At 47.8% G+C, this 12,312-nt stretch overlaps 1 protein-coding gene across 8 annotated transcripts in view; it reads left to right on the top strand.

Moving 5' to 3' along the window:
- LOC139228964 (uncharacterized) overlaps positions 1–12,034 on the top strand; it is a 95,402-nt gene extending 83,368 nt beyond the window's left edge. For 7 of the 8 annotated variants that reach the window (XM_070860567.1, XM_070860560.1, XM_070860562.1 and 4 more), the window contains 3 exons: positions 4,121–4,146; positions 6,351–6,567; positions 10,269–12,033. In XM_070860567.1, the coding sequence (XP_070716668.1) occupies positions 4,121–4,146; positions 6,351–6,567; positions 10,269–10,426 (401 nt within the window). In that variant the 3' untranslated portion in view covers positions 10,427–12,033. Of the gene's footprint in view, positions 1–4,120; positions 4,147–6,350; positions 6,568–10,268 lie in introns of all 8 variants that reach the window. The other variant, XM_070860568.1, reaches the window with a different exon arrangement.
- The last annotated feature ends 278 nt before the right edge of the window (positions 12,035–12,312 follow it).

Here is a 12,312-nt window from a genome sequence, read left to right as displayed (position 1 = left end):
GGGCTAGAATTTCCGTAGCGCTCTGTTTGGAGCAATAACTTTTGAAAACAAGAGAAAGTAGCTAATAATTCTCGCCTCAGCTTTAGCGCTCCAAGAGGGAAGTGGAGCGCTAAATCAAGCGCTAACCACTTCTCTTAGGGCGCTAAAGTGCGAGAGCGGGCGGTAGCGGCAGAGCGCTGAGCAATGTGGAGCGCATTGGTAACGGCCTCAGAGGCTGCTTCCCTCGCTTAAAGGGAAGAGCCAATGGGTGTACAACTTACTTCTCAGCATTTCTGCGTTGCAAGGCGACTGCCATTACAGCCCCAAGCGCTCTCAGAGAGCAGAGGGTTTGGACATCGTGCAGCAATGAAACATCAAAAACTTTCAGCTGGCACCAGACTGGTGCAAAGAATAAAGTTTGGCCTACCTGAAAACCGTTCCCTTTAATTAACACTCACCAAGCGGCCAGCCGAGGTGACAACGCCTCCTCTTCCTGCCGTGGTTCATACCCGGCGATACAGCAGGGGTCGGGAGGCAATTTCACATCCGAGGCGGTAACGGGATGCTGCGCACTTTATGGCGTCACGATCTGCTATGCGCTAGAGGCCCAGGCATTAAGTGTTAGCGCCAGCACTAAACCGGCGGGGATGCTTGCGGGCGTCGCTGAACCCGCGGTGCCCGGTCGCTAACGAGAGGCGCTAAGCAGCTGAATTTCTCCGCCCAATTGTCTATGGGCCCGAGTTTGGTCGACTTACCGCGGGACTCGGCGGTCTCGATGTTTTTTGGGCGCTCTCCCCTCCGAGCGAGTTTGGTGAAGTCCTCACGCCGGCGGGGAGAGAAGACCCCTGGGGACCGTCCGCTGGGTGCGCCGGCATGCAACGCCCAAAAGAGTCCTCCCACCCGCTGAGTCCCCAGTTTGGTCCAGGCGGTCCTCCGTCCAGCAGCATGGAGACAGGTCTGACCTGAATGATAAGTATGAAGACAAAAAATGGTTAGTGTACTTCTTTTCTTTATTTCTTTTGCAGGGATTTAGGTGGATGGGGTCCCCTGAAGGTTTTCAGGTGTTTTTTTTTAATTGTTTTGAAAATTTTAAATTTTAGCCGTTCCCCCACTCCCTGGGCCCAACTCTATCCTCGGCGGTACTTTGCCGAGGATTGCATTTGCCGCCCAGAATGGAACCTACCGCCTGCTGCCGCCCAGAATCGGCATGCAAGACCCATTTTTGCCGCCGGGCGGTCTTTCCCACGTTTTTTCACGAAACTTCCGCCTAAAGTACCGTCAGGATCTTAGCGGTCCTTTGGACGGTACTTGGGCACAACTTAGCTTTCACCAAACTCGGGCCCTTTATGCTTTTTATATAACAATAATAATACTTTTATTTATATAGCGCCTTTAACGTAGTAAAACGTCCCAAGGCGCTTCACAACAGTGTTACAGATAAATTTGACATCGAACCACAGAAAAAATTAAGGCAGATGATCAAAAGCTTGTTTAAAGAGGTAGGTTTTAACGAGCGTCTTAAAGGAGGAAAAAGAGGTAGAAAGGCGGAGAGATTTAGGGAGAGAGGTCCAGAGCTTAGGGCCCAGGCAGCTGAAGGCATATCTACCGATGGTTGAGCAGTTATAATGAGGGATGTTCAAGAGGCCAAAATTTGAGGAGCTTGTGGGATTGTGAGGCTGAAAAAAATCACAGAGATAGGGAGCGGCAAGTCCATGGAGTGATTTGTAAACAAGGATGAGAATTTTGAAATCGAGGTGTTGTTTAACTGGGAGCCAATGTAGATCAGAAAGCACAGGGGTGATGGGTGATCTTGACTTGGTGCGGGTTAGTATATGAGCTGCTGAGTTTTGGATGACTTTAAGTTTACGTAGTGTAGAATGTGGAAGGCCAGCCAGGAGTGAGTTGTAGTAGTAGGTAATAAAGGCATGAATGAGGGTTTCAGCAGCAGAAGAATGGAGGCAAGGGCGGAGACGGGCAATGTTACAGAGGTGGAAAAAGGAGGTTTTAGTTATGCCGCGGATATGTGGCTGGAAATTCATTTCAGGGTCAAATATGACACCTAGGTTGGAATATGCCGAGATTGGTATTTTGGGTGATGGCCATTGAAGTAGAGTCCCAATGCAGGAAGGAGGAGATAGCAGCTCCTCAGTCAGAGAACTGACCAATACGGTAGTACATTACAACACATAAGGAAAAAGAGATAATATTAATAGTTGTAATCAGATTACTTGCGTTAATGATGTGAATTTACAGCAGCCCAGTGCACATTTTATAGCGTTAAGTGTAGATTTGCACCAGTTGTTATATAAAAATCAATCAATCTGTCCCAGCTGCTGCATCCAAAGCAGTAGGCAAAGAGGTGGGACTCAGTCGGTGCGATATCATTCTAACAAGAAACCTTTCCTAAGGGCAGGATTTTGATATTATATCAAGAGTGCTTCAGCATAAAACTTTGCTTTGATTTAAAAAAGCTTGGACTTCAGTTATGTGAAGGACGAGAGGTTTTTGAATCTTTGGAACTCTCTGCCCCAGAGGGCTGTGGATGCTGAGTCTCTGAGTATATTCAAGGCTGAGCGATAGATAGGGGCCGAAATTCAGCACTCACCGCCCGCTGCTGCCGACTTTGGAGTCTCGGGGAATTGAGGGACATGGAGATCGGGCAGGAAAGTGCAAGTTAGGTCAACGATCACAATTTTGCTAAATCATGCATACTGAAAGTAATAACTCATATGCACTAGAATTAAGTTCTTGAACTGAACATTGTGTTTAAAGATACTTTGTTAAACTTATTTTCAAGCTCCATAATTTAAAATGAGGCATAATTTTTTTTCCATTTCAAAGCAGTCATATATCTGTTTTGGCATGAGTTGCATCAGAATCCTAGGGTGACAAATTCAGGCGAGAGAGGAGAAATGGGCAGGAGAGGAAGATTGCAAAGTGCTGCAGTACAGCGGGACCTGGGGGTACTTGTGCATGAAACACAAATGGCTAGTATTCAGGTACAGCAAGTGATCAGGAAGGCCAATGGTATCTTGGCCTTTATTGCAAAGGGGATGGAATATAAAAGCAGGGAAGTCTTGCTACAGCTATACAAGGTTTTGGTGAGGCTACACCTGGAATACTGCGTGTAGTTTTGGTTTCCATGTTTACTAAAGGATATACTTGCTTTGGAGGCGGTTCAGAGAAGGTTTACTAGGTTGATTCCAGGGATGAGGGGGTTGACTTATGAAGAAAGGTTGAATAGGTTGGGCCTTTACTCATTGTAATTCAGAAGAATGAGAGGTGATCTTATCGAAACGTATAAGATTATGAGGTGACTTGACAAGGTGGATGCAGAGAGGATGTTCCCACTGATGGGGGAGACTATAAACTAGAGGGCACGATCTTAGAATAAGGGGCCGCCCATTTAAAACTGAGATGAGGAGAAATTTCTTCTCTCAGAGGGTTGTAAATCTGTGGAATTCGCTGCCTCAGAGAGTTGTGGAAGCTGGGTCATTGAATAAATTTAAGACAGAAATAGACAATTTCTTAAACAAGGGAATAAGTGGTTATGGGGAGCAGGCGGGGAAGTGAAGCTCAGTCCATGATCAGATCAGCCATGATCTTATTGAATGGCGGAGCAGGCTCGAGGGGCCGTATGTTCTTATGTTCTTATGTTCTTATGTACAGAAGCAACTTTGGGGAGAGGGCGGGTGAAATCACTTGGGGTGGGGGGGCAGGGGTGGCGGTTGGGGGGGAGAGGCTACTAAAGTGACTGGGTTTTGACCAATCAGAAGTTTTTGTCAAATATTAGTGTGAACCAATTGCTAAAAGTTTAATTAACATGGAACTTCAAACCAGGGGTCAATCCCTGTGTCCCGCTGTGCATACAGCAAATATTAGCAAGCCACTGATCTAAAAATTCAGTTGAAGTTTTCCAGCAGTTTTAAATTCGTACCAACTTTTACTTCACTGTTTGCCAACGCTCTTGTAAAATGGTGAATTGAGCGCTGTAGACTGTTGCAGAACCTTTCAAATGTATAGTCGGAATACAAAGCAAAATATAGTCTTGGAATTGTTTTGAAACGATTTGTCCAATGTAAAGTCCAGTCTCATCTCAGCCTCTGTAACCTGATTCTGTCTGTTGTGTCTTCTCGTCTAGGAATCGGAATGCTGGTGAAACTGAAGGTAAATGTTTCTTTTAGTGAATCCACATGGTTTGTTCTCTGAGTTATTGTTTCATATTTTGATTTTTCCATGAATCAAGAGGTGTATCAGGGTACAAATTTAAAAATAAATGAAATTAATAAAAAAATATCTTCATTGATGACAGACTGAAAAAGAAAAAAAGCAAATGTCCCTGAGCTTATTTGCCCAGATATTCCGCATTCATGGAATTGGGATGCATCTCCTGATTATAATCGCTCACCCATTGATAGCCGTGCCTTCAGCTGCCTGGGCCCGAAGCTCTGGAACTCCCTCCCTAAATCTATCCGCCTCTCTTTCTTCCTTTAAGACTCTTCTTAAAATCTACCTTTTTGACCAAGCTTTTGGTCACTTGCCCTAACTATGTTAAAGGCGTTATATAAATACAAGTTATTGTTGTTGGTGGGACTGCCACAAACATGCACTCCGGACCCAGGGGGTTATTTAAATATTTTTGATAGTGTGCCCACCAGGAATGGTTTGGGGGATGGGGGGAGATTTGTTGGGGGCAGGTCTCCGAGGTCTGTCTCAGTATACAACGTTGGGGGGAGGGGGAAGCACATGCGAGGCAGTTGGGAGGGGACGAAGCAAGGTGGGAAGATGAGGGGTGCAGGGAGGGGGGAAGGGGAGAGCGGGGAGATGAGGGGGGCAGGGCGCGAAGAAAAGGAGGGGATATGGTGGGGGGAGATTGCCTATAGTCAGTGGTCCGTGGGGTTTGGATGAGGGAGAAGCACTCCTGCTCTTCCAGGCTTCACATTCAGGTAAGTCATTTTAACAAACTTACCTGAAAGGGATTGGAGCAGCTGACAGCCTGCCTGCCCCAATCCGATTAAGGACCGCCAATTCGGCCATAGATCGAACTGGTTTTCCTAAATACAGAGGGAGAAGCTGCCTCAGGGCAACCCAATATTGCAGAAGGTGCTTCAAGCAGGTGTTAGACCCCCTTATATGCAAAGGGCCTCATGCCTTTTTCAGCTGTGGGCCCTGGACGCCTATTTTTCTGCCTATCTTATTCTTCTTAAGCAGTCCCCCGGAGTCGAGGATGACTTGCTTCCACACTAATATGAGTTCTAAGGGGACTGATGAGACCAATGCGGGATCTACAGTCTCTGTCACAGGTGGGGCAGGTGGTTGGAGGGACGGGTGGGTGGGGAGCTTGATTTGTCGTGCGCTCCTTCCGGTGTTTGTACTTGGCTTCCGCGTGCTCCCGGCGAAGAAACTTGAAGTTTTCGGCGCCTTCTCGGATGCTTCTCCCCCACTTTGAGCGGTCTTGGGCCAGGGACTCCCAAGAGTCAGTGGGGATGTTACATTTCTCCAAGGAGGATTTGAGGGTGTTCCTGAAGCTTTTCCTTTGCCCTCCTGGGGCTCGCTTGCCATGACGTAACTCAGAGTAGAGCGCTTGTTTCGGGAGTCTAGTATCAGGCATGTGGACAATGTGGCCCGCCCATCGAAGCTGATTGAGCATGATCAGTGCTTCGATGCTGGGGATGTTGGCCTGAGAGTGAACTCATACTATATTAATATGGCGGTGGTGGCGCACTTCCAGCTCGTAATGAGCGTGTGCTGCCTGCCCGCGATATTGGAAGCTTAGGCGGCATTTAGCACCTTTGAATTTCTAGACCACCATATTTACTTTTTCTTTTTAGCTGAAATTATTTTTGTCTTTATTTTAAGGTTTAGGTTCATTATTACAGTAATAGAGCTACCCTTAGCCGCAAGCAGCTTTATCACTGTGTTGGTTCAGTGTCACGGTGCGAGAGTTATACCGCAGGTACTTGTTTGAAATGAGTACTGGGTTCACAGCTATACTGCTGCCTATGCACGTTCTGTACTTGGGCACCGTATCGCTCTGCCGACGTATGTTTAAACCCGAGGGTAGAAAGTGCCGCTCACTGGTGTCGGAATAGGAGTGTTGAAGTTAGTGCAGAGCTGCCTACCCTCTGCCTGAAGTTATACTGCAGCCGTTATACTGCAGCCGATGCGGAACCCGGACTGGGTGAGACTACCTTTTTGAGATGGTCTCACAACGTTTGCGAAAATTTGAATTGTCCGCAGGCTTCAAACTGCGTTACAACTGGTGGACCTCGAATGCTGAAGCAATCAGTCGGCCCAGGAAACAACCGTACCCTTGGATTAAAATGCCTAACTGTAAAATAAATACCATGTTGTTTTTTTTTTAAATACAGTTTATTTGCATCTGTGGCAGCAAAAGTGACCTATATAAAAGTGGCAACGATGAAACAGAGATAAGTGTCGAAACTGTGCCAGAGACTGGGGAGCAGTGTGTGGATGATTCAAAACCTACAACAGTGATGATGCCACTGATAAGCACCAAAGAAACTGAAGCTCCTACGCTTGAATACAAATCTGCATTTCTAGACATTGAGACGGTATCAGGTGTTGGTGAGTTGAGTGTTTTCCCTATTCTCTTCTGTCAAGTCAGCCATGGCTGTGAGTAGTACTCTCTCTCGCCTCTGAATCAAGAGGTTGTGGGTTCAAGTCCCACTCCAGAGACTGGAGAACAGAAATCTAGGCTGACACTCCAGTGCAGTGCTGAGGCAGTGCTGCACTGCCAGAGGTGCCGTCTTTCAGATGAGACGTTAAGCCGAAGCCCTGTCTATCCTCTCGGGTGGATGTAAAACACTCCATGGCCCTATTTCGAAGAAGAGCAGGGAAGTTATCCTTGGTTTCCTGACCAATAGTTATCATAAAAAAGATCTGGTCGTCATCACATTGCTTGCTGTGCACACATTGGCTGCCGCGTTTCCTACATTGTAACTGTGACTACACCTCAAAAATACTTCATTGGCTGTAAAGTGCTTTGGGACAACCTGTGGGTCATGAAAGATGCTATATAATTGCAAATCTTTTCTTTCAACACACTGCACCTGTTTGCTGTAGGGACATTCATTCATTATAATGTTTATATAACGGAGTATGGTAATAACGGTGTCTGCACATTTAATGTATTTTGCAGCTGTGCAATCTAAGGGGGTGAAAATCGGACGCGCTACGTTTGGGACGCTAAGTTTTGTCTTATTGAACATTTAGTGCCCGGCGAGATGGGCTGCAAAATTGTGGTAAATTAGGCATTTACGCCTCAGAAATGAAGGGAGGCGATATCTGAGGCGTTAATGTCCTCCGTGGGGCGCTGCAGGGGCGCTATTACCAGAGCTGCATCCAATTTCAGGTGACTTTCATTCAGTGATAATCAGCCTCCTGCTCATTCCAATTCTTACAGGGGATGTCGTTTCAGGCAGCACCTGGTCATTTTCATCATTGCTGGAGTTCACTGAGAGCTGGAAGGAAGATCTGTGATGGCTGCTCCAGTACCTCATAGCTGGGCCACTCGATTCTATGTCCTGGCATTGCAGACATTGGTGGGTGCAGTGGAGAGAAGGAGGGATGTACTGTTCCCTCCATCTGGGAGAAGGCCAAAGCCGCAGGTTTTTAGGGCCATGTGGGCAGAGGTGGCCGCGGAGGTGTCGGCCAACACTGTGGTCGACAGGAGCGCAACACAGTGCCGGAGAAAATTCAACGACCTCAGTCGAATGGTCAAGGTGAGTACATGTTTGCACAACTCTTACATACCAGCCTCTGAGACACTGTCTATCACACTCTGCAAACCAGCACTTAACCCAGCAGGCAACCACCAACCATCTGTATCTACTCACAGTCACATCCTCATTTCATGCCTTGCCTACATTCACAGCTATTTAACCACGGCAGGCATATCTTCCACATAAATAACTGGACTCTTACACAAGTTCCTTTCTTTTGCAAGCCAAGATGACACACAACAGGATGGAGCAGCACTGGACTGGAGGGGGGGAAGCTGAACTGCGCCAGCTGACTAACTTGGAGGAGCGAATGCTGCGACTCATTGGCCCGCAGGTGCTTGGTGCCGTCGCCGGCGGAAACGTCGAGCCCGCTGGGTGCAACAATGGTATCTTTATCCCCTCTTCTCATTCCAGTTGCTGCCTCCGTCGCGGCTGTGGCACCTCCTCCTGCCCCTCCTGAGGTGGTGGAGCTATGCCTGGTGGCAATGGCTGTGCCCTCGTGATGGTCAGGTTGTGCAGCATGCAGCAGACAACGACGAATAGGGACACCTGCTTGGGCAAGTACTGCAGGACTCCTCCCGAACGACCAAGACAGCGGAACCATTGCTTCAGCAATCCGATAGTCGGCTCAATGATGTTCCTGGTGGCAACATGGCTTTCATTGTACGAGTGCTGGGCAGGAGTGGTGGGTTTGCGGAGGGGAGTCATGAGCCAGGTGGATAGCGGATAGCCCTTGTCTCCGAGCAGCCAGCCGCGAGCATCATTTGGGGGTTGGAATAGAGCTGGCACACCTGTCTGGCGCAGGATGAAGGTATCATGGCTGCTGCCAGGATAGCGGGCATTGATAGTGAGTATTCTGTGTATCTGGTCGCACACCAACTGGACATTCAGCGAGTGGTAACCTTTGTGGTTACAGAGTACCTCAGGATTGTGATGTGGTGGCCTCAAAGCGACAAGTGTGCAGTCAATGGCACCCTGCACCGTGGGGAAGCCCGCTATTCTGGCAAGGCCACATGCACGCTCATGCTGCTTCTGTCTGCTCATGGGGAAGGAGATGTAGTCCCTCCTCCTGTACAGAGCATCTGTGACCTCACGGATGGAGCAATGCACGGCAAACTGGGAAATGTTGGAGATGTCTCCTGTTGCTCCCTGGAAGGATCCGCTGGTGTAGAAATTGAGCGTGATGGTGTCCTTGGCTGCCACTGAGAGAGCCATCCTCACCCTGGTATGAAGCTCAAGGTCTGGTTGCAGCAGATGGCAGAGCTCTGATCACATCCTCGCTGAAATGCAGCCTTCGCACACACTGCTCCTCAGTGATGTAAAAGAACTGCTGCTGGAATACCTGGGGAGAGTAAGGCCTCCTGTAGCCAGCCCTGTGCTACCTTCTTCCTCTGGCAACATGTTGCTGTGGTTCTCCCTGTCCTACTGCCTCTGGCTCTCCATGTTATTTTGCCTGTCTTTGTCTCTCCCACTGCCACTCCCTGTGCCTTGCTCCATGGGCCTCTCCAGGAGCCTCTCCATGTGGTGCTCCCTTTCTTTGTGTTTGCCTTTCTCTATGCCTCTCTCTGTAATTGTCACAGCCATTGTCTTTGTCTAAGCATCCTCTGAGTATGACATCGGAGCTGGAGGTTGCAAGCCAGCACAGCCCCCATGAAGCGACAGAAATATTTATATTCAAAACTGCCGTGACTTATACAGGGGAAAGGTTAGGAGGCAGAAGACTCTTTGAGGTAAAAATCACTGCTATTGGTTCACCAGTCACTCTGCCTATCTGTTGGAAAGCAGAAAAATGTAATGGCCGACAGAAAATAGTTTTCAAGATGACGCCTTTAAATAGTGCTTCTCCATCCGGTTCCCGACTGCAACTCAACAGCTCGAGCTGGCGTCGTCATTTCCAGGTCCTAAGGTAGGTTGCGCGGGGCAATTAACTGCCAGGGCGGGACGGGGTGGGGGGGGGGGGGCGGAGAGGGGCGATGCGCACAGCAATGACATCGTCATCGGTGCGCGCAGCCCAGCAGCGTGCTCCCGGCAAGAGCGGAAACCCCTGCGCAATTCCGCGGGCGATTGTTGCGGCACGCCTGGGTGAAACACATTTTGCGTTCCGTTAGCGCCTGCCGTCGGTAAAGGGCAAAATCGCCCCTTAAATGTCAAACCAATTCTTTGTGCAATTACAGACAATGGAACGAAAGAAAGAAAGCCTTGCATTTATATAGCGCCTTTCACGACCACCGGAGGGCTCAAAGCGCTTTACAGCAATTTTGGAGCGCAGTCGCTGTTGTAATGTGGGAAATGTGGCAGCAAATTTGCGCACAGCAAGCTCCCACAAACAGCAATGTGATAATGACCAGATAATCTGTTTTATTAGTGATGTTGATTGATTGAGAGATAAATATTGGCCCCAGGACACCGGGGATAACTCTCCTGCTCTTCTTCGAAATAGTGCCGCGGGGTCTTTTACGTCTACTTGAGAGAGCAGGCGGGGCCTCGGTTTAGGTTTTATCCGGCTCACGGACCCAATTGTAACCTTCATTTGTTTTCTTTCAGTGCACACCAAGGATAGTGCCGATGACGACATCCCATTCCCCGTGCAAGAAAATGGGAGAAACTCAAACTGCTACTATCCCATCGAGGAGCAGAGTCGAAAGCAATACTGCCAGCCAGTAATGATGGAGGCCAAATACGGGACACAGACAAGCCTATAGTCGGAGAGCAATATTGGCTACATCGCATTTCTGTCTAAATTCAGCTTCCTGCTCTATAAACCGACAGTACAGTTTGACGTTGTCAGTGGGAGGTAGATGGCAGCTGGACATCTCCATTGAGCTACTGACCTAGTCGCTGCCTTTACCATTAGAAATCTATTTTACCTAAAGCTAAGAGATATATCTGAAGACTGTTGGAATCTGTTGCTCTTGTCTTGATCATATGAAAACAACGAAATCCATGGTGACACTGGTCGCCCAGCAGATTCTTTTCACCCACCAAGGACCCTTACTTAACCCTCAAGTAAATCATCCATTCAAAATATGGGCCAATGGCGTAAATCCCAGGTGGAAAGGCTTGAAGGGTGAAAGCTCCTTTTATCGTGGGCTTACAAAGTAAGTCAGACTTGAAAATAAATCTCCAGTACATTGCTGGTTTCAAATTTTATTTAAAAAAAAAATCACTATTATACTTTTTAGGGATTAGTTGTCAGAGAATTTTTATCAAAGAATTTGAAAATTCCTTCTCATAAGGAATGGGAATAAACATGACAAGCTTCTCTCCAATTATGCTAGACAAGCCTCCCTCTTCATTAGCATTAGACGCTCCTTAGTACAGTATCCTCACTGACTGACTTTGGCACCCGTTCCCCATAACACATCCTTGTCGTCATTGTCTTCAAATGTCTCCACATCCTTACAGCTCCCTACCTCTGCTACATTGTCCGAGGTACTGTCCCTTAAATGAAATGTTAAAGTGAGAATTATTGCTGTTGACTCAGGTCATTGCTAAAGATCCCATTGTAAGAGGAGCAGGGAGTTTCTCCTGGTGTCATCAGTACAAAATCTAAACCGGCACTCCCAGTGCAGTGTTGAGGGAGTGCTGCACTGTTGGAGGTGCCGTCTTCCGGACGAGACGTTAAACCGAGGCCTCGTCTGCTCTCACAGGTGGATGTAAAAGATCCCAGGGCACTATTTCGAAGAGGGAGCAGCAGCGTTATCCCCGACATCCTGCCCAATATTTATTCCTCAATCAACACGTTAAAAGCAGATTATCGAGTCAATATCATATTGCTGTTTGTGGGAGGTTGCTGTTAATTGGCTGCTGTGTTTCCTACATTACAACAGTGCCTACACTCCAAAAGTACTTCATTGGTTCTAAAATGCTGTGGGACGTCCTGAGGTTATGAAATGCAAATCTTTCTTTATTTCGTCTCTAGTCCTGGCCACCATTCACCCCTCACCCACCAACAAAAACAGATCAATTGGCCATTTCTCCAATTCGCTGTTTGCAGAACCTGGTGCACAAAATGTCTGCCGCAGTTGCATGCAACAGTATCTGCCCTTCCAAACAAATCATTGCATGTGAAGCTCTCTCGGGCTTTCCTGAGAGATGTGATAAGGTGCTATGTAAACGCAGGTTCATTCTATCTATTTGAGAAGTTATTGCATCTATGTCGTGGATTTTCATAGCTGCACGCAAGTACTGAAAAGTGGCTCCCCTCCTTGATTAATGTTTGTCTAACTCCGGCCATTACCACTTCAATTCGGCCCATAATCCCTTTCGTCTCTAATCTCTGGTGTGGGGTGGATTGACCCATCCACCTCCATGGCACGAACCTGGTATTGCAGTACTTCCAGGAACGGTGCAGTGGCTCTCGGCCTTTTGGCTAAGAGCATTGGCGCAGAGTGATCCTTGATGTGTGTAAGGTGACCTCTGGCGTTTGTGATTTGACAAAGAATTGGAAAGATTGGCTACGAATTAAAAAAAAAAATCTCTCCTGCCCTCCACCCTTTCACAGACCTCCCTTTTGTTCTTCCCCTCCCCCTTTCGGTGCTGGTTAAGAATCTGTTCTTTACGAACACTCTCCAGTTCTGACAAAGGG

The sequence above is a fragment of the Pristiophorus japonicus genome, chromosome 18 (genome assembly GCF_044704955.1).
Source record: "Pristiophorus japonicus isolate sPriJap1 chromosome 18, sPriJap1.hap1, whole genome shotgun sequence".
NCBI lineage: Eukaryota > Metazoa > Chordata > Chondrichthyes > Pristiophoridae > Pristiophorus > Pristiophorus japonicus.
This window is presented reverse-complemented; position numbering and strand designations above follow the sequence as displayed.